This window comes from Aythya ferina, assembly GCF_964211825.1.
Source record: "Aythya ferina genome assembly, chromosome: 2".
Lineage (NCBI taxonomy): Eukaryota > Metazoa > Chordata > Aves > Anseriformes > Anatidae > Aythya > Aythya ferina.
Window position 1 is genome coordinate 46,374,587 of NC_140297.1, and position 26,276 is coordinate 46,400,862.

Sequence of the window (26,276 nt, forward strand, 5' to 3'; positions counted from 1 at the left end):
TTATAACTCCAATTGTTATCCTGGCAATAACCTGCCTTCTGTTGAATGAGTTTAAGGATGGAAAGGGGCATTTACACTGATAAAGGTGCACCCAAGCAAAACCACCTGTTGTTTTTTATGGAAGAAATAGGATACCAGATAATGGTAAGCGTAACAGGTTCTTTTGTCTGTTTTTAATGGTCTTATGGGATTTGTATTCAGGAGAAGAGCAGAGCAAACAAGGCTGCATGAGGGAAGTGCTTAAGGGAGGCAAATGTGACCAAGCCCCTCTTATTGCTCCTACAGCTCCCCAGACAAGGGCAGCTGATTCAGCTTATGCAGTGAAGGCACTGGGAAGAGGTGAGAAATAGCACTTTTTCCTATACCCATTACACATGTAAAATTTACCAAATATACCACCAGCTGTGTTAACTTTGCCAGTGTTTTTGTAGGTTATCTGTCTGATGGGACTACTAACTCCATTCAGCAAGCTGCTGAGCACTGTCTTAACAAAACTGACTTCTGGTCTTTTGGACTACATTGGAGCTAAAATAATATCATAGCATTGTTTCTGTATTTGGTTGCAATTAAAGTTGCTAGATTAGTAGGGTCTCTCTGCATTCAGCAGTGGATGTGAATCCCAAACTCACAGAAGACACTCTCTGCTTGTGATATTACAAGGATTCATTTTTCTCCACCAAACTTTCCCAGCACTGAGTCCTGTATGTCTTCTTTTAACTGAAGTAGTCCCTGACTTTCTGTATGCACTTGTGCTGGTTTTCCCATGCTTTTTCTCTTACCAGTGAAATCAATCTCCTCTCTCTTCAAATACTGGCCTGTTGATGTTAGTCTGAACGTCTGATTCTTGATAAGACCTTGAACCAAAAGCTTATGGAAAGGCTCCCTAAGGATGGAAGGATAAAGAAACGTTTATGTTGAAAACAGCTTTCAAAAGCATACTTTAGATTAAGCCTCAGATGTTGAGCCAATCAGGCAGTTATTTAATGAAACAAGAATTTCACGATGACTGTGCATTAATGGTTGCCACCTTAGAAAAAGCACTTTCTGCATTTATTCATGGTGCCGGGCTGACAAGTGTAAGTATTTATTTGTATTCTGTACACATTCTTGCATCCTGATTTAGTGCTGAGTTATTACAATGCCACTTCTCAAATTAGCATACAGATAATACACAGAAGTTCCTTGGCCAACTGTGGAAGTTCACCAAGTCTAAGCTAAATCCCCATTTGTAGAAGTGGGCAAGTACAAAACCCTTATCTTTTTTAGAAATATTTAGTTCTAACTTCTCTCTAAGAAATGCAGTATTTTGGAACAAATCAAATGCTCGCTGCACATTTCTTTCTATAAACTGAGAAGGTAGTTTCTCCAACATAAGCATTCGCATGCCTTGTCTCTTTGCAGAACTAACCATGAAGACCTAGCTGTAAGAAAAAGAGTACACGAGAAAATGGCAATGCTGGAAAGTTCACTTCAGTGGATCAATTTTTATTTTTAGCATCTTGAACATTAAAACTTTAATTTTCTAAAAAAAAATTTACATCCGGAAGCGTAAGTTCTCACTCAATGTGTGTATCGCAGAGATAAAATGAGCCTTAAAACAACCAAAGCTAAAGGCAGTAGGGCACTCAGCAAGAAAAAACTCTAAGTAAATACTTTTCTGGTTGACAGATACATTATTGCTTCTTTTGAGGATCTTACATTTCTAATTCACCGAGTCAGATGTCTATTATTGTTTTCACTGGAAAAAGGACAACAAAAGTAATCTCTAGAGGTTTTGGTCAGGAAAGTAAGGCAGTTGTAAAAGCAGCCCCAAGAACTTTAGTGGCCAGGAAAGAGGTATGGAGCCAGATCCAAAGGGTACAGATTTGGGGGAGTTTTCCCATGGGATCCTCAGATACAAAGACATTGGTGACCATCATTTTGGAGGATGTACTAATCTGTCCTGCTCAGTATTGGCCAGTAACTCCTAACGCTCATGTGCTCAGCATTAAGCTATCTCAATTCCCCACAATTCCACCTAACAAAGGCCCATGTATCTACCAAAACACTTGTGTACAAAGGATGTATCACTTGTATTTACATATTTTTCAAAAAGCTAGAATAAATCTGTCCATCTAAAGAAGAAACAATAAAAACAGGCTTCCATATTTTACTTTACATTTACAAAAATCACAGTCCAAAACACTATTCACTTTTGTGGAGTCAATTTCATATTTCACAATCTTATGAAATATAAGCACGTTGATCATGAGGAAAATTTACTTAATGATTTAAAGCACAGTAATTTATTCAATAAAATATTTAAATCATTATTAAATTATACAATAAATGTGCATGTTTTTACTGTATTAAAGCAGATGCCTTCCAAATGCTACTCCTTAAAACTTTTGATGACTATCAGTCAAGGAGATATTTCAAAGAAAATCTTTAAATCAGGAGAGAGAAAGCAACAGGCTTCAAACTTTATCTTCAATATATTCATGTTTGAACAGGAGTTTCCTTCCTTGCATATTTTGCATACTTCCAAATACTGTGCAAGTACTGGCACATGGTGTACCATTCAGTCACCAAGCAGCACTGGTCTGTACCATGCTACCTGCTTTTATCAACGATATGAAGTAAGAGGATCTGTGTAAATATTTTCTGAAGTCAGGTTTGAACACCGGTTGCCTGAAAAATCATCATATTTATAAGTAAGTTAAAGTAACTCAGGTAGATGAAAAATGAAGTCAAATTTGGGCAGTAGAAACAAACAAACAAAGTATTTTAAAAATAGGAGGCAATAATCAGCTTAAATCTCAGTTATCTCAAATTATCAAAATTAATGAAAAGACAAATATTGGGAATAAAAGTCCTGCAATCCTATCAGCAACAAGCAAGTATAAAAATACTTTAGGAGATAACTTTCCAGGACAGTTTCTTCTACAAACTAAATAAACTACACCACCAAGGAAAAACAAAAACATTTTGTTCTCCTACCATTCAGTATTTCAGTCTGTTTAAGATCTCAATTATTAAAATAGCTACACTTGTTGCTAACTAAAATAAAGCTAATGAAGTAGCCAGAACATCAAAATCAGATAATTTTCTCCACTGGAAGTGATTTTTCAGGGAACAGTTATTTTTTAATGACAAAGCGTTAGTTCAGATCATATGCCAAGTTATTAAAAGCTGAATGCAGGAATGAGCATTTCCTATTTTTGTTTATGCTGACAGAGGCTACAAAAATGCAATACAAAATACATTACCAAGTATGGGGAATAAAAAACTCCACATGTTCCTAGTGGGAGACCGCAGGAGAATGGAGAAATGCCCAAAACTAGAAAAACAGAGCCTGCCTAATAAACACAGGGCTCAGAAACAAATTGAGCCCTGTAATGAATTTCTCCTGATGTGCAGAGTGGCTTTGCCAGTGTTGTAATGGCTCCATCGCATGGTCAGATGTAGAGTGACACTCTGATATGCACTAATAAGGCTGTACAACTATAACTTTCCCCTTCAAAGAAACTGGTGTGCTTCCTGGCTATGGAAGGGAATGGCAAAGATGCCACAGCACAGCACTTGGGGTAATTCTGATCTCAATACTGCAACACCAGCCTGTGGCCTGGCATCATAAAAACCTCGTGAGCAGTATGGCTGGGAAGCAATTGAAACTAAGCTGTGTGCAGACAGACAGACCAGACCTTTCCAGCACAATAAATGAAGAGGTGGCTTGAGTTTCTCTGAATGTTCAGTCACTTTTTAAATTATAAGGATGCTGAAACAGGATACACCTTTACCTGCCTGTCATGTCTGTTTGCATCCATGCTGAAGTATGGGCACTTTGGCCTTCTTTTTATGCAGCTTTTGATCATCTTGCACATCAGATGGGTGTCCACCTGTGCAGTCTGTTTTGCATCTCCAAGGATTACCCGTACTAGGCATGAAGCGTGTAACCCACCTTTTCCCCCTCAGAAATTTTCCTATACAGGTTCAGGTCTGTGACAGACCAATCTTTCTGTACAGCAGCACACAAGGGATGAAGGAGCAAGCACGAGTGACAGCTAAGTGCTCCTGCTCAGTGCCGCATCCTCAGGCTTCTGACTCTGCCCTGGATAAAGCAAGTAGTGGGACTTTCAATCCAATTACAAATGACCTAGCTGGGTCTGTGGAGTCTGCAACAGTGATAAATACTGGACTGAGAAGAAGGGACAGCACTAGCAAGGGAGCTTACTGAATGTGTTTGCATCCCACATCTTTAGGAAAGCTGAGAAAGCCCAATACTGTGCCCCAGAGCTGAGACAAGACCTTGGTCAGTCAATGGCAGCTGAGTTCAGAAGCTCATGAAATGTGCAGTTAGATCCATCTGAAACAAGCTGGCAATCCTGCAGAAGGCCACAATATAATTGTCTAGGGGGGTAGGAGCAGATCATTTTAGGCAGAAGAAAGATCAAACGATATCGAACAGCCAGACTGTACACAGTCAATAGCTGAGTGCTTTTAATGAAAATCAACACTTGTGATCAAGTCCCTAATGAACTTTGAGAAGCTCTAACACCCTTCCTTTATAGAATAAGCTTTTTCTGTCACAGATGCCTTATCTTATTCTGTAATGCAGCTGTGTAAAAATAGCACCTTCTTATTCAACACATTTGCTTTCTATCAGAGTCCTATCTGCTGACTTAATGGAAACAATAAACTTTTTTTATTGCTTTATAATCCTTCAGGGAAGATGTGCTAGATTCCATTTACAATTATTCATCAGACAGAGCTGATTACTAAAGCCTAGGGAAGAGCCAAATTCTGTGCAACTTTTACCTGCAATACTATGGTTGAGCAGGTGTACCTGAGTGTGTCAACACACACACACCATGGTGCATTAAGCTGGAATAGACGAGGTAGGTGCTGGTCCCAGCTGCCTACATGGCCCCTCTCCCAGTGGTGGTGACAACTGTGAGGGCTGACTGGTCTGTGAATTAAATCCAGAACTGCTGCAGCTTACAGATTGCTAAAACAAAACAACATCAATTTGAGCTTCATCTCTCGTCACATGTACCAGTACCCAGAGGGTGCTATTTATGCTGTCCTGTCATTATTAGAGAAAACGAGCAACTCTTCCCACCATTTCCAGTTCAATGCACTAAGAAAAAAATAAGATCATGCTCCGTCTCCAGGGGATATTTAAACTACATTTACACCTGGACCATTTTAGATGCCAACAAACATTGCGTTTGATATGAAAGTGTGACATCTGTAAATGAATGGCCTATAATATCTCTATTGTAATGATGTGCATTGTATGCAAGGAAATTGCTTTGCAAATCTGAACTATGGAATTTTTAACTTCTGATTGCAACCTCATTGTTATATTAACTGTCATTAATATAGAATTAAAGGCTATCAGGAAAAAAGCAATGAAAGTAAAGAGGGTAGAGGCCAAACAATGAAGATTTTCATGAAGAAAAGCTATCAAAGTGAAAAATATAGATTACTGGGGGAACCTCATAAAAATTTGTCAGGATACTAGGTAACACTATGTACCTACAGATACAGCAGAATTTTCCTACATGTAATTTAATCAGTGAACAGAACTGAGCTACTACGGAAAGTTGAACATGCACAAGAGGGCAGTGTTTTTTAATGCTTTAATACACTTAATACGTTTATATATATTTTCCCTCAGAGCTGTGGGCTTCAATACCATGACTTTAAGCTTGCTAACAGTAAGCTTATGGCTTCTGATCACCCTTTCACCCTTTTTGGATCTCTGAGATATGCCCTTGAGCAATCCTAACTACGTAAAAGTGGCTTCTGACAAATGCTAAAACGTTATTTTAAAAATGTTGGAATATTTATAGAGGAGATGCAATTTCCATATCAAAACAACCTAATTTGACTTCATGGCTTAAAAGCACCTAATGTTTTAACTTGTGTAGAGCTAAAGCAAGCAAGCGATTTTATGCATGGTGAGGAATTTGTTACAGTCATCTTGCATTCTGAACACATGTACAAGCAGTAGAAACAACAGGTCCTAGGGGCATTGCTGTAACACATCTCCATGTGTGCAAGTTCTCGAGTTTCTATGTGACCTCAAAGGGATTCTCTACAGTCTTTCAAACTACTCCTACAGAAAGCAATTTTGATTTTCTCTGCTGCTGTCACTAGATAGAGTCAGTGCTTCTTGTGCATTTTTTTCATTGAAGTTAGAGTCTTCTCTGAAATTTCCCGTGTTTAGACCAGTCTGCACTGCACAGTGCTGTTGTTCTGTCACAGCAGAATGTGAACAAAACACATTCCAAATTAATAGAGTTACAGAATCATAGGTTGGAATGGACCTTTGGAAGTCATTTGGTCCGACTCTCTGCTCACAGCAGACCTAACTTCAAAGTTAGAATAGGTTCCTCAGGGCCCATCCAGATGAGTTTTTAAAATATCCAATGATGGAGATCTTACAACCTCTCTAGTCAATCTGTTCCAGTGTCTGACCTCCTTCACTGTCACATTTTTTCTGTCTATGCTGACTGTTACCTCTTTTCATTTCTCTGGACATGTCTGGTTCTGTCTTCCTTTTAATCCTCCTTTAGGTAGCAGCAGACTGCAACTAGATTCCCTCCTCAGCCTCCTCTTCTCCAGGGTGAACATGCCCAGCTTCCTCAGCCTCTCTTTGTATGCCACATGTGTTAGTTCCCAATCACCTTTGTGCCTCACCACTGGATTCTCTTCTGTTTGATAATGTTCCTCACAGCTGGGGCCTCAAAGGAGGACACGATGTGACTTCCTGAGCACTGAGCAGGACATGCTTTTGCTAACCCAGTGCAGTATGTTCCCATGCCTACTGCTGACTCACATCCAACATGGTGTTCTCTAGGACCCCTAAAACATGTCTCTGTAGTGCACCTTCTTACTTAGTTGTCCCAGCCCCTGCTGTTTCCATATGTAGTCTGTTCTATGTACAGGACTCTACATTTGTCTTTGCTGAACTTCATGAGATTCCTGTCACCACTACTCCCAGTGTGCTGTGATCAAAGAACCTGTGGAGGGCACATTTTGTTGCACTGTCTGTGCTGTTGATGAAGATGTTAAATAGAATTAGCCTCAGCAATGACACCTGAGGAACACCACTTGTAAATAACTACCAGTCAGACTTTGAACCACTGACTCTTTGAGCCTATCTTCCCAGCCAGACCACGAGGATGCCACGGAAGTATTAAAATGAGTCTGGAGGAGGGCCACAAAGATGATCAGGGGGCTGGAGCAGACAGGCTGAGGGAGTCAGGGTTGTTCAGCCTGCAGAAGAGAAGGCTACAGAGAGACCTTATAGTGGCCTTCCAGTACCTAAGGGGGAACTACGGGAAAGCTGGGGAGGGGCTCTTTGTCAGGGAGCACAGTGAGTACAATAGGGAGCAGCCTGCAGTGGTAAAGGCCAGCTCCTTCAGCACCCCTGGATGCATCCCATTTGGTCCCATGAACCTGTAGGTGTCTGGTTTCCTTAACTGATCCCTAACTCAAACCTACCCTACTTTGGGAAGTATCCCTCTCCCCCAGACTCTCCTACTAAGCACAGACATTGACAACAAAGGCTTTGGCAATAATTATCCTTCATTTCTAGGCTATTTGGTCTGATTGTGTATCAGGCCGACATTTTCCTTGATGTTCCTGTCAATGCTTCTGCTGAAGTCCTTCTTACTGCCTTCACCTTCTTCAGGAGTTTCAATTCTAGATGAGCTTTGGCTTATCCTAATTGCACCCTGCCTACCCAGTCAATGCTTCTGCGTTCTTCCAGGGGTAGCCTATTCCTACTTCCACTCTCTGTGTGCTTTTTTTTTAGTGCTTGAGGTCACTCAGGAAGCACCTTATCAACCAAGCTGTCCTCTTTCCAATCTTCTTAGTTTTTTTTGCACACCAGAGTGGAGGACCACTTACTTTGCAAGCAAATCTCCCCTTCCTTGTGGTCTCAGTTTACAGTAACAGTACTTCAGCCACCACAGTTAATGTTGTTTAGGGAGGTAGAAGAATTTGACTAGCAGAACTCTTTTTGCTGCTGTGTTACAACTCCAGTAGATGGCTGACAGATCAGCATTGTAAAGCATTTTGTAGCACTGTCAAGCCTGAAATTGCTTGCAAGAAAAAGCTCTGAATTTCTCTTCTAAAAGAAATAGTGCCTATGACAGAAAGGATCAGCTTTCAGAGGCCCATTCTGTCAAGGAAGGAGCTCTTCCTGCTGCAGCTAAGCAAGCTGGAGGCAACAGGGTGAACCACAGGTACAGAAATCATCCACAATTTCAAATACATCTTCCACTGTAAATTATTTTGCATGCAAGAATGAGTAATGAAAACAGAATCACCTCTTTTCATCAAATGATTATGAAATAACTCAGGGAAATATTCCACTGGCCCCATTACCTACTCCATCCTTTTCTGGCATATGGCTACTTAAATTCAAGTACTGTAGCAAAACCACTACATTTAAGAGAGTTCAATGTCACGTATGTAGGTTTTACATCAAGTTTGGGGAATAAAGAATGAATGCAGAGGAGTTGCCAGCTGAGAAATTACTAAGCAGTTATTGTTACGGGATCACTCATTCTGACTTAATGTATTCAAACATCTCTGCTGATGGGAGAACAGGACAGAATACAGGTGAATGTTTCACTGTTCTGCCACTAGCATCCTCTCAGTAGAGGCATTGCTGGGATGGCATTTTAAGGTACAAAAGGGCAGAATTTCAGTGGAAATTGGGTCATCAAGTTGGGAACCTGACAGAACAAAGAATAGAACAACAAATGACTCACCTTCCTGCCTCAAGCTTTACTCCTAACCAAAACAAGGGATAATGAACTGGGCTACAACAGCATCAGTAACAAGAGTAGTTAAAAGTTATTAAATGAAAGTAATTGAATAAAAATAAATTAACAGCAGAAAAAAATATGTTGCTTTTGATTACCAAAAGACGCATTTTGTACTGTTCAGCTCCAAAACTGCAGTGAATTACAGGAGTGCTTAGTTTTATACATCTATGTGGTTCCGCTGGAATTAACGGTATTAGTATGCAGGAAGTAAAATAATTTGAAATAACAGCATTACTCAGAATGCCTGAAGTTACTTGTTTTTGTAACCTTTTGCAGGCTGAAAATCTACAGCAACATTTTATCACTTGCTCTGAGCCAGTTAATACCCATGTAGTAAATAAACATGCTATGTATGCATACATACAGCAAATGTAACAGACTGTAAGAAACCAAGTATTTAGCCAAGACTGATGAGCAGAAAAATTCAGACCTATACGTTCAATTATCATAACAATGTTCAATAACATTCCTGCTAGACAAATGAAATCTGAAAGGTTTTTATAGAAATATGTAAGGCTTACTTGTGTTTGGTCATCTTCAGGTCATGGCAAAAATGGCTGAAAAACCTAGCATAGAATAAGTGCATAACTGCGTGCTCCTTTCCTCCAATGTACAAATCCACAGGCATCCAGTAGTTAGCCAAGTCACTATTAAAGGGCCTGAAAAAAAAAAAATAGGAAAAATACAATGTGAAGAAGAAAGATCAGCTCTTCTAATGTAGCTCATCATATTTGACTGGGCAAGACTATTTAATGAGAGCTACAAATGTACAATAAAACTTTAATTTTGCTATCAGATTTTTCAATTTTTTTAAGAAGTGGTAAGCTTTTTGAATCATATAGAAAAAAAAAATCTCCACTTAAAAACAGCTCAACAAAAATGTTATTTTCATATATTTTAGATGTTCAACTAAGATTTCACGCATCACCTTAGAAAGTGATGAAAGTATTTGTTTGCTCTATAGAACTTTTTTCATAAACACCCTGTGTCTAGCTTTTAGATTTTTTACTATTTACCAATACCAAGTTTTACATAAAAATATACTACCATGAAAGACTCAAAAGACATGCCCACTTAAAAACAGTTGCTTTTTTTTAATCGGAGGTTTGCATTGTTGCCATTAGAGGGCAATGTAACAGCTTATAGTGCTGCAAAACGTTCTGAAGAGTCAGATAGGTCATCGTCCTCAAACTGGAGGATGCTCTGTGAATTTACAGTAAATGTTGGTGGTACTTTATAGTCTATTTTCTACATTATTTGAGGCCACTCTGCATCGTTTCTTAGCATTGCTTGCTGTTTCGTTAAATATTTGTACGTCTGCTGTAATGGGCTCCTACTTGCATGTATGTTCTTTGATGTATGCTTTACAGCACCATTCTAACAAATTTATTTGTTTATCAGCTTATTAAATTATTCCATCTGTAACTTTTTTTACTAGTATTATTTTTTGGTGATAGCAACACTTTTTTTCTCACAGATCAGCCCAGAAGCAAATCATGGATGTGAAATTCATGTCTTTCGTAGAACAAGTCAAAACTTACCACTCTTCACAGTGTTCCAAGATCAACAGAGTAATTCTCCCAAATTCTGGGTTTATGAAATGACTTACAGAAATAAAGGTTTAAGTATATGTAGCTCAGAAATTAACAAATACATAAAATGGAAGTAGAGATCTAGTACAGAAATCCGTACAAATGCTTTTATTTCAATATAAAACATACTCAGCTACACTAAGCTGTTACTTTGACAGCTGGATGTTGCATATGACTCTTTCATCTTCATCAGGAAAAGTCCCTCTTAATATTTCACATTGTCACCGAGAAAGCAATCCATGTCACTTAAATAATATTATTAACAATGAATTCACACTGTCACTAGAAAATAACTAATGTGAAACAGAAGTGTTCACAGAAGAGTTTTCTTTAGTTTAACTGACGGATTACCTGGATGTGTGCTGCCAATATAAAAAAATAACCGGTCCAGCTATACTTAAATCACTTGGTACGTAGCATGCACCCAGACATTGTTCAGGGCAATAAGTAAATAAATAATCAACCCCCAAATATCCTTATATGTGGTATCAATATCAAAAATGCAACTCTTTTTATCTTAATTAGACTACATAGTAGTACTGTTCCACTAAATCCTCTTTGTAAAAGGGAGCAAGAAAAAATACTTGTGTATTTTACCCATATCTCACATAAAATCAAGCAGCCGAAACAGACACCTGAATGGCATTCTTGATGTGACCTTCTCAAAGCGTGCGTGCTCCATATACATGAAGACACTTTACACAGACATCGAGAATACTAAAATGGAAATGTCAATAAGAAAAACAAAATACATCCCACCAGACTCATTCACCAACATGACGCTCATTATCTCCCATAAGTTATCAGGATGACAGAAGCCATTTCCTGGACATTTTCCATTTATCTGTGCAATAACTGACTGACATGAAAAATATTCCTCAAATTTGCTGCCATCATACTGTCCTCCAGAATGGCTCTCAAAATATTCAAGAAATGGTAATGGCCAGCCATCCAGTGACTGTAGGTGGCAATCTAATTTGGCCAGTGCATGTGAAATGCTTTTGGACAGCTGAGTCAGTCTCTGCAGGCTGATTTAATGCTGGTGTGACAACACCTCCAGGCACTATCAGCAGTGCTAATACAGGCAGACTACGATGCAGATAAATGGCTAAGTAACTACATCTATCTTCCCATACTCCTCATGCTACATCCACTAACACACAACCCATGAAAAATCTCTTTTTATTAATTACTAATTTAGTCAAAGTAATAATACACAGCAGAAGCTTGCTCTGATACCACTTCACTTTGTGTTTGTGCATGACGAAGTAGCCAGAGTTACTGGAACTCTGAAGAAAAGAAATTAAGGTGTAATTCTTCACAGCTGGATGTTACACCATACTATTCCTTCTCTTCCCAGTGGAAAAGTGCTATCTGTCTACACATCAAAATACTCAGTATATTACCAAGGAAGGTATGCTCAAAGCAAATTACCACAATCTCAGAGAGAGTCATGGTAGGCTGTCATTCCTGACAGCATCCTTCACTAACAACTATCTTTAGCTTCTCAGCTGAACATTTCCACTATGCCCCGGCCTTATAATGCCCTTTCATGCAAACTCTGCCCCTTGCCTCGTAGCTCCTGCTGTCTACATGTACTGCTCTTGTGCATTTCCTGGCATGGGAACAACCAAATGCCACAATTTTGGAGCAATTCCTAGTCAACCCTGTGCAGCTCTCAGGCATAGAGCAGACACAAAATCAGGTTAGCACATAGGTTTAAACTGGCTTCTGCAAAAGCAGTTAAGCTAGAAGCACCAGCAAATCTGGCCTCTTTCCTCCTCCTTTCTTCCCTTCTACTCTGTAAAGTTGGCTTGCCCACCAGATGGCCCTGCATCTGGACCTTACCTGTCAGTGTTGTGAGGGTCAGTGTATCTCAGGTAATACCAAGCAGAATCAACAAATGTATCCATGGTATCAATTTCTCGCCTTGCTGCTGACTTACACCTGAGCCAGAGAGACACATAAGAACTATTTTTAGGTAGGTGACAAGCTTGGCAAAAAGAATAAACATGTACAGAGCAGCCATGAAGAAATTTAGATTTAAAACTGAAAGAGTTTGAACAGCTTGAAGAGTGATATGTTCAGAAAAAGTCCAGTGTGAATAATAGCACCAACTCTCCTTTCTCCTCCATCCTAAACGAAACAAAATACAAACCGAAAAAGAGCCAGAACAGCCATAATATAAAGCAATAGCAGAAGACAGCACAGTGCAAGACAGCCTTCTCAATCACATGTTCCTGGATTTTTTTAGATATGTCATTAAAAAAAACGACTAAGCAAGCTTTAGAGCATGCTTTGCCTTAAAGTTAGTGGGTACTGAATATATATCACACTTGCCAGGTACCAGCAAACAAATAATTTTATAAACACTCAACAGAAGGAGCAGGTGTTTGCCTCTCACTGATTGTTTTTACAAAAATGTCTTTTTGGATTCCATTTATAATCTCTACGAAAAAAATGAACTTAGTTCAGTTTTGACTTTCACTGAGATGTATCAAATCTCTTCTAAAACTTGCAGCACAATTTTAATTTGTAATTACTGAGAATCGATTTTTTGCTAGGAGTTACACTGGCAGCACTGAGAAATAGTTTTAAATGACATTTTAGAAGCTCGGGTTATTTTCCTCTAATTTCTCCCAAACAAATTATTTATTTGTAGGAGTCGATAATTGCATTTAATAAATTTCCATTTGTTGCAATAGATCTCTCTTTAAAACCTTTACTGCGAAAACAATGCAATTTCTCTAAAGTAAGACTTTGCAACCTGTCACAAGCTTGCGTATAATATATGTAATGAGTATCACCAGCTGTATGTAACAAATGGACACAACTTATAAATTAATCCAAAGTTACATGCAGTAAATACATGTATGTATACATGTAATGAATTTACTTAATAAACGGGCCTTTGCTATTTAATTTTTTCCAGCTGCATTTGTAGTCTGTGCTCAAGCTTGATGGTTGAGCTGCAACATGTACCTGCCTGTCTGCCTGATGCTTCAGCTTGGCTTGCCAAGGCAAGTTGATGAGAATATCACAGGTTTAGCATTCGCCTTCACTCTGTCTCTGCCCCATATCCATCTCCATCAGCAAGCTTTTCTTTCAACGGGAATAATGTAGCAAAGGAATTTTACTTCTTTGTATTTGTTTTGTTTTGAATACAGAATAACCGTACAAATTTTACATATAAGCAGACTTGGCCAAAATTAAACTGCATTATACAGAAACAGTGAAAAGCAAGAATACTTTATGGTCATTGAACCATAATTATATCTGCTTCGTGCCTCTGCTGTTGCTTGTACTCTAAATGGACATGGCTCACTAACACAGAGACAGCATGGACATCTTTCAGAATTTATATAACAGGCACAATACTGTAATTTGATTAGACGATATTCAGACAACTAACACAATTACCTGAACTTGTATAACAATGAATAACTTAGGCATCTCTTTCCATTTATGATTGCTAACATTATTGTAGCTCAAATCTGAGTACTCACAGACCTTCATATCTTTCCATCTTGCTTTCCTTATTAATTCTAGATATTAAATGCAACTAATGAAGAAAAAAAAACTCATTATGGGAGAGAAGGACTAAAGGAAGGGATGACAGAACTTCTCAGAGCAAGGAAAAATGGGGATAGGAAGACTATGCACACAAAGGCAATAGCTCAAAGGACTTGAAATTGTAGCAGACATACGGATGATCAATACTGAAGACAACTATCAACTAAGTGAAAATAAAAAAGCCAAATAAATGTGATTATAATAATAAAAAAATTATTTTCAGCAAACTCTCATGTTCTAAGCTAAGAACTGATCCTGTATCCATTATTTCTGATTAAACAAATGCCCTTGGTTAACTTTAAAGTATGGCAGCCACAATAACTATATAGAAACAGTAAGGATTTGCTACATATCAAAAGCACTTTGTTGCACAGTAAGCAATAAAATTATTTCTGAATTAATTTTAGAAAGAAGCCAGGATTGTAGACAGTAGCTTTCAATAAAATCAGAAAAAAAAAATCAGTTAAGATTAGCAATTTTAGACCAGAGCATTCCCGGGGCCTTTACTAAACCTGAAGATCTTAGCAAGAATCACACTTTAAAATATGTAACTACATGTAATTTAAATAGGCATATCTGAGAAGAAATTTTCTAGGCAGATACATGAAAGTAAATGTGCATTTTATTTAAAATACATGTTACCAACAAAGATCAAAATACGTGTTTCCAGAGAACCACAGAACTGCTTTGCCTGAACTACCTAATTAGAAATGAAAACCACAGCAATGTTCTATCCTGGAAATGTTAAAATAAAGTGGCTTGTTACAAAACTGCTGCATTGTCAATGAGAGCCCTGTGTCCATTTATATGTCTGGTTCTCTTGCCTGGCAGCCTGACAACGTACCTCCCATTTAGTCAGTCTGTTAGCAGCAGTATTGCATTACACTGCTGATGAAAAACTTCTCTGGGATAACTCACGTTCTACCAGTTCCTTCTGCAGAACCTGTATGCACACTCCGGAGTGCACAGTATCTAAGCAGTCCCCAAGATCAGACACCTGATTTTCATGACTTATCTCTTGCTACTTAATTTGAGCTGTTTCATTTCTTTAACAGCTGGGCTACTAACAATAAAGATTGCAACATTGACAAGATGCATATACTTACTATCTCCTTCTACCTGAACTATAATGCTGCCATCTGTAATGTACAGTGAATGTGATTCTTCAGGATAAAGAATAATATAGCTGAGGCAACACCTTATTGTTGGACTATTGTTAAGAAAATGAACACGATATTAGTTTCCTTACCAAAAGGAAATATTTCAATAAACATCATAAGCTTTGTATGAACACTGCTGGTGAAAAGTAATGAAAATTCTTGCAGTAAATAAAGTGAAAAACACAGTTAAGAAAGGGAGGGCAGTGAGGAGATAATTCTGTTTTCCTGTTTTCATTCCTCCAACTTCAGATCAACAAGGTTTGCTTCAGCTTGTTTATGAAGCAGCAGCAGTGGGGTGGCTGTATTGCAAATAAGGAGTTTTACAGAGTACAGAATGAAAAAAAAAAAAAAACACCCCTTACACTGGGTCAGACTAAATATCCTGCTGGATTAGTGTCCTGTCTCAGAGTGGTCAGCTGTCAGTGCTTAAGGAAAGAGCACACAAAACATGCAAGTACAAAAGGGATCTCTCTCAGCCTGCAGTAAATGCTTCATTTTCTTACCTTGGACAGGCACAGTTCACCCATTCTGGAACAGTTTCTAAAGGTGAAGCTCCCTTCCCTGTGAAAGTGGTTACACTGGGCAGCACCACAGGTAAATCTTCATAAGGCACAGGGACAGTGCCACACGTCTGACAGTGAATGACAGGAATAGGTGTTCCCCAGTACCGCTGTCGAGATATTAACCAGTCTCTTAATTTGTCACTCGTTAGGTCTCCACCTATTCCTTTATTTTTGGCTTGCTGGGTAAGAGCTTTTAAAGCCTCCTGCCGAGTCATGCCTGTGAACTGATTAGAAAAAAGAGAAGCAGAAGAAAGAAAAATTCATACTTTCTATCAGGGAAAATGCAAGAACACACAAAAAATCACAAATACAATTTCAGAGACAATATTTAGGAGCCTCATATAATCTTCCCCTTCCTGTTTCTTAACATCTTCCTACCCGAGAGACTATTCACATTCCAGTTACTTGATTCATTTAAACCCTCTTGTTCAAACAACAATGTTCTTGATGGCCCAAAAAGAAATACACTGAGAAAGAGCTCTGTAGACCCCTTCAGCCTTTGTTGCCAGCTATGTGCATTTTCTGCTGATATCTTAATCAACAGCTCTATGCTGAAACTTCCAGAATTTCACCAACACAAGGTGGAGACTGAGAAAATGTGAATGGTAAACCATCTTTTTTCTCTTGTATTCATTTTGGGTTATTCTTTTTTTTTGCTTTCATATACATCTTAACCATTTAGACCCTACATTTCATGTAAGAGTAGACACAAAGGTCATATTCTACCAAATGCATCTTTTCAAGAGCTGTAACAACATATACGCTTGATTTAAAAATAATATTCCCATGTCACTTCATGCAGAAGTGCTACCAGAAAGCTTACATCACATTTCAATTAATACACAGAAAAATGTTTAGCTTAAAAATGTATTCTGATGATGAAAAATAAGAACCAGCTTTTCACACATGATCAATTATTCAGTTTCTAGTATAAAACTGAGACCAGTTTCTAGTATAAAACTGAGGTAATTCTTCTGCTCTACTCTGCTCTTGTGAGAGCCCACCTGGAGCACTGCGTTCAGCTCTGGGGATTCCCCCAGTAAGAAGGACATGGACCTGTTGGCCCAGAGGAGGGCTATGTGGGTGATCAGAGGGCACCCCTCCTAGGAAAAGAGGCTGGGAGAGTTGGGGTTGTTCAAGCTGGAGAAGAGAAGGCTGCAGGGAGACCTTATAGCAGCCTTCTGGTACCTAAAGGGGGACTACAGGAAAGCTGAAGAGAGATTCTTTACCAGAGTGTAGTGATAGGACAAGCGGTAATGGCTTTAAGCTAAAAAAGGGGTAGATTTATTTCAGATATTCAGAAGAAATTCTTCACTGTGAGGGTGGTGAGGCACTGGCACAGGCTGCCCAGAGAAGCTGTGGGTGCTCCATCCCTGGAGGTGTTCAAGGCCAGGCTGGATGGGGCTTTGGGCAACCTGGTCCTGTGGGAGGGTCATTGGAACTAGGTGATATTTATGGTGCATGGCAGGGTCGTTGGAACTAGGTGATATTTATGGAGTTTTCAAACCCAAGCCATTCTGTGATTCTGTGCTTTTACGATTAAATTCCTCTCAAAAATTTGGTTGCATACATTCAGTTTAAGTCTTAAAAATAAAAAAAAATAAAAAAAAATAAAATCCCTTTAATCAGGCAAAGTATTTGGGATGCTCAAGAAAACAGCTTACATTGTTACTATAAGTTAGAAAGAACTCCATACTTGCATACCCACCTCTCCAGAATTAATGACTCTCTCCAGACCATTTGGCAATTTTTCAATGACTTCAGTGAAAGAAATGCCCAGATTCTTAGCTATTGCAGCATCTTCTGCACTAGTACTTGGAATTCCTAGGGGAAAAAAAATCTGGTATTGACTAACATGGATATCAATCACCATTTTGGGGATAAAAGTTTTTATTTCTATGAAACGCTCTTTTTAACAATTTATGTTTTTCCAAAAGGGTTTAAAAATGTAAGAAAAATAAAAAATGTTTTCCTGTTCTTTAAGCAGTGAAATTCAAGCAGCAATGATTATTGACATATTTTCTCAGTAAACCAAATGTTAATCAACATTCTACCTCAGAGCAAGCTGAAAATGAGATGGTTTAGAAAAAGCCTAAAAATTAAGCTATACAATTTAGACAAATAATCAATTTTAAATACAATTATATTAACTATATATAACATAAATACATATTTAAGTAATAAAAAATTAAATTCAATTTGCTAACATGACAAAAATATGAAACAGGTTATACAGTCTTCTTGTTTCAACAGTACATTTAATCTTTCTGCTTTCATAGCTTATTAAAAATGTACCATAACTCAATAGTCCCCAACATTACTATCCTTTAACTTATTACGAAAGACATGATTTGTTTATCTCAGGGAAACAATTTGAGTAACATCAGTTTTCTATTCAGAATATATCTAGTGAGAGCACTTATGACCACTGTTAAAGTAATTCCTAGAAGTCCCAGTATTTAAGGCCCATGGTGCAATCTTTCCTTTCCATCTTCTTATTCAGGGGACAGTCTTACAATTTGAACACAAGTTTCTCTAACTCATATAAAACTTCTTATTATAGCAATTTACCAGCATCACAAAATGACACGTTATCTTTAAATATTTCTCATTCATATTGATATATAGTGATGTTTTCCCTCTGATTTTGCTGCATGTATTTTAAAAGACAAGCTTTTGCTGATTTGGAGGACTACCTTTCATGGCGTGTTAAGAAATTTCTTAACGTTATTATCTCTATGTTATTTCTGAATACATCTGTTAGTATCAGATGTATTATTTCCACACTGAGATACATCCTACTGCATACTTTTTCCTCTTGGTGATAATTTCTTTAATATTTAATATGAACAATCTTGCACAATTACTGTCATCTTTAAAAGGTAAAGCAGCTTATTCCAAAAAATTCGATGCAAACATCAGGTTGGTGAAAACTGTAATAACTCTCAAAATATTGCTAAGCACATTCAAATTATTAATACACAAACTACTTTATTCAAAACCAGCCTAACAAGCATCTTTGATCAAGCGGTGAATTGCCTGCTATGGTAAATACATAAACTCTGTCAATACATGGAAATTCAGAAGCAGAAAACTAAAGAAAACCAAGCAAAACTCCCCTGTGACAAGTAACTTCCTAAGAACAAAACACAAAATCACTATTTAATCTTTTCAGCAGATGTAAGCTCTTACAATTTAAGGGCTCAATTATAGCGTGAAGTCTGAATCTTAATTTGTCAAAGAGCCCTGCAGTCTACAACAGGTGTCTTCACAATATGTTCTACAAATGGAAAAAAGAGTACCCCACTTTTTGGTCTTCCTTCTGTTGAAAAGATGATTCTATAAAGCACTTTCCCAAAGCTCAACAGCTGGCATCCAGAACTTCCTGGGAAGATCTGGGATACTTCCAACAGACATAAGGCCAAGGTACATGCCAGTTAACAAGCTGGAAGCTTTTAATGATAAATAAGATTAGGTATCTCAATTATTTGGCTTCTCTTACGCAAGGGGAGGTTCTGGTTTTCAAAAACAGATTCACTTCTAAAGTGTAAGATGTGGGCATGTAATAAGGAAGGTATACAGCCTAAGTGGATAATTTCAATCAGCCTTATGAGGGTCATCCAAGATACTTTTGCACAATGTTCTCAGTAAAAGCAGCATTTAGTAGCATGGCACAGCCACCTAAGTAGTTCTCCACAGTCAGATAGTTTTATCCAGTTCAGTTGCTGTGCAGGAAAAGCCACCACATAGGCAGTGGTGTAGAGGATGTCTTAGCAGCTGCAGAGAAGGAAAGAAGTAACAGCAAAAGGGAGAAAACAAATGGAAGTTAAGGAATAAGGAAGGTAGTGCAATGGCAGTGTGTGTGTGTGTGTGTGAGTGAAGAGGTATAAAAGAACCATATCCCATTAGTACTGGCACAGAATGTTGCCTGTTTATTTCAGCTAAGATGAAACCACAGCAAAAACTAACAGTAAACAAGACACCTGGTGTGTACTATTGATGAAGATAAACCTTGCAGAAAAAAGATGGACATAACTATTAAAAGTTAGTGCAATTTCAAGTTTTTATGTAGAAGGACTGCCACATCATGTATGTACCTACCTGCCCAGGTTGAAGCACTAGGCTCCCTGTGCAGAAAGGAGCAAGATAGGCTGCTTCATGGGACAGCTTTGAGAACAGAAGCCCATTTCAGATGATTGAGATTATCCACTAGCAGTGTCCTTCCCCATCTGTTTATGGAACCTCCTCAATCCTAAATTAGGGGCCTAAACTTATTACTTAAACTTAATACTTCCTTTAGAGCTAAAGGGTGTAAGACAACTGTCCAAGACTACCTGAACAGTTACTGCCCACTCTGATTTGGTTTCCTGATTTCAACACAAACTTGGAATTTTTGGATCTTTACTGGGGGAAACCTAAACCTGTCTGAAACATTTCTCTATAACTATGCACATCCTTTTTTAAGCATATAAAAAAAAAGTCAGTTATTTGCAAAATGTTTTTGTCAAACAATGGTACAGTTCTGTTTTGATTAAGGATGGTAAGAGCCAAATACGCATGCATTGTAGGTAATCAATCCTCTTGAGATATGCAGATCCTCAAATTTAGCTCATTAAATGAACTAATTTTATAATATTTCCATTAAAATGCATCATCCTGTAAATCTCTCCCCCAGACAGATTCTACATTGCTACTTTTCCTTTCCTTCTTCATTAATGAAGAACAGTAATGAAGAACAGAGTTCCAAAGTCCAGAAGAGAACTGCGATGATCAAAGATTTATCACAAAAGTATCTGGTGCTCCAACACAGCAGCTGAAAACTATACTACTCTACTTACATGATAACTGTCACATACCTATTTTAGTGTCAAGAAAATTCTCAAAACTTGTTGCTGAGATTACTACAGGAATCTCTTGATTGGTAAGCAAATTCACAGCTGTCACTGAAGTGAGTGAGTCTGAAAACAAATGATCACAATAAGTAAAATATGACAGATGATATGATAAGAACATTACTTACTGTTAAAACTCAGTTCATCTTATACATTAAATTTATATTAAAATTTTGTTTAAATAAGAAAGATAATAAAAAACGTAATCACATTTCTAAAAAGTTCACAGATACTAAAATCCTCTGTAAGTCGAACGTGACTAATAAATTTTCATGATTAGAAAACATTTTTATAACAAACACTTGACTAAAAACTCAGTAAGATGTGGACTACAATAAAAAAAAATCCTTGATCAAAATGCAGGCTTGCTGCAAAGTTGTATGAATTGACTCTAATACATACTCACAGACATTATTCCAAAATTAAGCAGAACATTCAGTTATTTAGATGAATCTGAAGGGAAGCATATACACTATGCTTATGACTTGCTTTCTTACAGAAGGACTATGCATCACTGACCAACGTAAAAAGAAAATCTAAGTAACCAACTGATTTCCAAACAGAATATTCATGTTGATATTAGGGATTAGCCTACAGAAAATATCTTGGAACCAAATGTTCACAGGAAAGTGGAGTCAGAGGAAGAAAATCAAGGATGAGGACTGTGATCAACTGAAATTGACTTACACTGTGTTACTTCGGTGTCCTGGTAAGAAGAAAATCTAACTTCTACATCCCAAGTTTTGAAGATTCAAAATCCAGATCTCAATTTGGACCTGTTTCTTGATATTATTTTTAGTGCTTTTAAAGCTAAAAGCAGCTTCCAAACTACTACGTAAAGAGCTGATGATTTTGAAACTCAGTCATGTGCATTAACACTGCACATCATGCCATGCAGCAGTAAGGAAAGCAAACTTATTTAGTCAAAGGTTCTGCAGTACAATGCCTACCCTTGACAAATAGGATCTTGGGACCTTTAGTGGTCAGTGAAAGTTTAAAAGGTCTCCATTTTTAAGACCTATTTTTAGAGACTCACATACAGTTGATGAAATTTATTCTTATTTTGCACAGATGAGGTACCAAATCAGTGTTTAAGGAATACGACTCTCCATACGATAATTATAATACAGACCACTGAGAGCTCCCTTTCGCCCACCTTTGTGGAAAGCTGTGGAGAGTCTGAGGCTTACATAAAGTCTGCCTTAAATAAAATAACATCATTCTACAGTACAGGGCTACTTTATCTCATCAGCCTTTTTAAAACTAACTATATACTTATTTACCTTACTACTTTTTCAAATTTCAGGTCTCTGAGATATACATATTCTAGAGAAAATTTCTCCTGTTCAAACCACTGCACTTAGCTTTCCTCCTCTGTTTAAAAAAAGGTACAAAATGAATAATCTCACTTTTTAAAAGCAACTAAGAAAAACGCCTTGTGAACAGGAAGCAGAGTGGGTAGGGCAGACAGTTTTTAAAAATAACTCCTCTCTCCCACCCAGCAATAATTCTGATTTTATGCTGGAACTCAAAATAGTAATTCTCCAGCTTATGGAGATGCTCTTTCTTTTGCTCACATCGTTATTATAATAGCTGTAAAGAAATGATACTACAGTTACAAATGTAAAACAATGTATGTCTGGTATTATAATGAGCTAATGAACAATGTAAGGGTCAAATCTCAGACATATCATACTTAGAAGGTGACTTAGAGGAAGACTTACCAGATTCTAGATTAACATAATTTTTTCTACGCAAAAAAAATGAATGCCTGAAAACTGGTTGCTCACTTCTATTTAAATGATAATGACTCTGATATAATATAGAAATACAGCTCTGATAAAATACAGAGCTTTACTCTAGGAGTACAGCTATAAGAACTTTAAGTTACTTTGCCATACTACATCCTTTTTTCTCCCTTGAATAGATACATACCATCTTAATTATCTAAATGAGAACACAGTGAAGAAAGGGAGTTACAAAACTACACTGGCTGCAAAGTAAAAATAAAAATATATATTTTTTTATAATGTCATTGATGATTCATACTTTTTAATCTAGTTAATGATGGAAATATGGCCTATTCAAGGCCATCTTATGTTTCTTTTGACTTCAATGCCATTGTTGACCCTTACTAAATAACATAACTGAAATGCAAACCTGAATGTCCATGTAAGAATTCTTCTCTTTTATGTTTTCTTCTTTGGAAAACACCAATCTGTGTCTTTGAAATGCTCAGGGAACAGTACAAAGTATCAGCCAAGTTCAACTGAAGAATGTATGTAAGTACATTTACAAGTAGCAATAGTAGATTTATGATTCTGGAACTGTTTCCACTTTAAAGCCTCTTTTTGAATGTCTTATTGCTGTCATTAATCTGAAAGTTTCTTAATGTAGCTCAACCAAAAGGTGAAGTTTACTGTTAACAGAAACCCAAAAAAAAGCCTTTCAAATATTTCCATGTAAAATTAATATAAAAAAAAAATACTGCTCCACACGAAAAACAAGTTTTGCAGTTGTGTGGTTTGGCTTAAAGCACAAGGGTTCAACAAAGATACAGGCACATACATGAATGTGCATTTCTGGGGTCAGTGCTTTGTTTTTTGAATTGTACGAATTGAAAATTTGTTCCTTTATTCCTTAATAAAAATTCTCCAAGCTTTGCTTGGCTCTGAGACAAGGACTCTACATACTCCACACATTCAAGCTCCATTTTTCCTGCTACCAAGAAAATGTTATTAAGGTTATAGAAATGAAACACCTCAAAATAAAGCAGGTTCTTTGCAACCACAACTATTTCCCATAAGATTCCTGCTTCATTTGCTGTTGACATTGGATGTTATATATCCAATGTTGACATTGGATGTTATATACAATGAAGCCAGATTTTTTTGCCACATTTTAGAAAATAATAAATATTGAACACAAACCTGAGGTGGAAACAAAATATATTCAATATACTTTGTATTTACTCTTGTGATTTTTACATTTTCCAAACAATAAAAAATGTCAGGCCAAGGATGTGGAGTACAGACAGAGTGCACGGTAGGAACCTTTAAGAAACCAATTAACACTAATTAAATAAAAAAAATTACCACTTATTTGTATTCCCTGTACAGGCCAGGACCTACCATAAGGCTACTCTGAATTTACTCCATTAGAATCTTGTATTAAATGAGGATCTCCATGGCAGAGTATTATTTTGCTATATATTGATGATCCACTTTGCTATGTATTAATTATCTGTTGTCCTCTTTATGTTCCCTACGAGAGGAAAATGACTGTTAGTGCAAGAGCTGGTTCCATACCCTGTGCTAATGACAAATTACCACATAGTGGTAATGGCTATGTGGCCAATGGGCTCACATAAGTCAGAGTTGGAGTATTCATTTTGCTTATATGAGGAAACAAGAACCTGTTCCAATACTTTGATATATGTGAAGTTTTACAGCCATTATAAAAGGCAAAAATTCTAACGTAACTGCTGTAACTGTATCTGAAGCCAGGACAGGCTGGTATGATACTTTTTGACATATACAAAGGATCAAAAGGAAATGTTCCTTCTTAACAGGAACAGTTCATGCCCAGCTGGACACACATTTTCTGAAGATCATTCTCTAAAATTGATACTCTTTTATAACAACGTGCAGAATGAGAAAAATATCACCTTTCCCTGGGATGAACTCCCTCTGAAAGACTTCCTTCAGACTGCTATTCCCATGCAGCAGTCTGTGAGTTGGTAAAATACATAAATGGGAAGCTCCATAAATGGCTTCAGGCGTATAAGTGTAAGCTGCAAGCTTCTCTTCTGTTACTTCACCATTAACCTGAAAAAAAGCAGAAAATATCCCTGATTATTTTTTTCCTCCATTAGAAGTGCAGTGGTTTTAAATTTATTTTCCTGCTTACACAATTGACAGATCTACCCCACCCTATAGACATATATAAGTCTAAATATCAAAGCCGGACACATTCTCACTACAGGGAGTTTCCAGTATCAAATTTTGACAAAATTTACTTTTAAGACTTTGAGAAAGTTGCTTTATAATCTATCCAAACATAAACAAATAAAGTAAAATCATATGTAATATTTCATTGTACTACTGAGCCACATTCAATCCCTGGTTAAGTAACTCAGAATCCCTCTGCTCACTTTTAATTTACAGTGCTCTGATTTCAAGGAATGGCAATAGCCAAGCCCACCTAAATCAGATGCTACCTTTAAACTCTAAAGTGAATTTTCAATTTTCTCAGCTACTGGGCTTTCTATCACACTTCTCTAATGAAATAAATGCTGCAACTTATGTACAAGAGTAAATTTGTAGAAGCTGGAAAGGGTGTCACAAGATTAAAACAACTGGACATAAAACATGAGTAATAAACACAGAGGGCTGCTTATGAAATTACTACCTGAAACTATCAATAGGCTCTATATTCTATGTCAATTAACTGTGGATTGTGTGAGGTTCTTAGAAGGAGATTCTTCTACAGCAAAACTGATACACGTTTTCAGAAACAATTGATTAAAGCAACTTAACCTCAAAAATATATCTTATTAGCAATGTGCAATTCAGAGGTATGAGGAAAGTTCAAACTGTCTCCATTGGAGGTTCCCAGAAATCTAGCATTTTAAAATAAGTCATTTTTAATAAGTCATTTTTAAAGTGTTAGACCAGAGTAAATGAAAACAATAAAACATAGAAGCAAAAGGGCTGAAATTCCATTAGGGCCTCTGAAAATCTGAAGGACTTCAGATTTTCCCACTGTTCTCTGAATAACTGCAATTTTCTAAAGGTTCCTTTTTTATTCCACTGCTTTCTTTCTATCCAGGCTTCTCTGTAGGTCTATCACCACCTAATTTTCTGTTTTTTATCATTTTATTGTATTTAGTAAATGAGACCTAACTAAAGCGGCATGACTGATGTCAGCCTGGATCCAATGGAGAAGGTGCTGTGCAGAGAGGAGCTAAAGCATAGCCAGAACCCAGCTGACTTGTACAGTACCACTTGATACTGCTCATGGTACTGCTTAAAGATCCTGGCTTCCAGGAATGCTTATTAGCCGGCATGTATTTTTGCACAAATACACATAGCCAATTTGCATCCAGTTTTGCACTTGGACACACAAATGCTTTCCTAAGAAGGACAGCAGGGAGTATCACCCCAACACACAAATGTTCTTCAGAAAGCAGTGCAGGTCCAGGCATGAACATATAACTCTAACTTTTAGTAGGTTTGATGCTTTTTAGATCTGAAAATCTGTCCCATTATGCATTTCAGGAATTGCATTTAGCCCAGCAAAGACAGCAGTGTTGAAATTTCTGACTCACCTTTAGCAAGAAGTCAAAGGAACATCCAACGCAGTCACCTATCCAATTTGCTTGCATTTCTTTTATACCGTACCATTCAGGGAGATCAGACAAAGCATCAAACATAGCCTGATGCAATAGAAGAAATAGTTAGGATGTTCAGCTTTTGTACAAATGCTTTTATACAACGCACATAAATTAAGACTATGGGTTTAATTGTAACTAACAGCAAAACAACAAGGTGTTGGTCAAAGATAGGAAGAGGTATTTTTATACTGCTGCTGCTTCAAATTCATCTTTGAAAATAAAATCATCTTTGAGAATAAAATTAACATGGCACAGGAGAGAGGTACAATGTCT

At 37.3% G+C, this 26,276-nt stretch overlaps 1 protein-coding gene across 2 annotated transcripts in view; it reads right to left on the reverse strand.

The window, feature by feature from the left end:
- LARS2 (leucyl-tRNA synthetase 2, mitochondrial) overlaps positions 1-26,276 on the reverse strand; it is a 92,584-nt gene that overhangs the window by 21,739 nt on the left and 44,569 nt on the right. For both annotated transcript variants that reach the window (XM_084509460.1, XM_084509461.1), the window contains exons 8-15: positions 25,938-26,045; positions 24,276-24,435; positions 20,573-20,674; positions 17,425-17,540; positions 15,657-15,940; positions 12,269-12,367; positions 9,350-9,487; positions 780-883 (exon numbers count right to left, since the gene is read on the reverse strand). In XM_084509460.1, the coding sequence (XP_084365586.1) occupies positions 780-883; positions 9,350-9,487; positions 12,269-12,367; positions 15,657-15,940; positions 17,425-17,540; positions 20,573-20,674; positions 24,276-24,435; positions 25,938-26,045 (1,111 nt within the window). The remainder of the gene's footprint in view (positions 1-779; positions 884-9,349; positions 9,488-12,268; positions 12,368-15,656; positions 15,941-17,424; positions 17,541-20,572; positions 20,675-24,275; positions 24,436-25,937; positions 26,046-26,276) is intronic.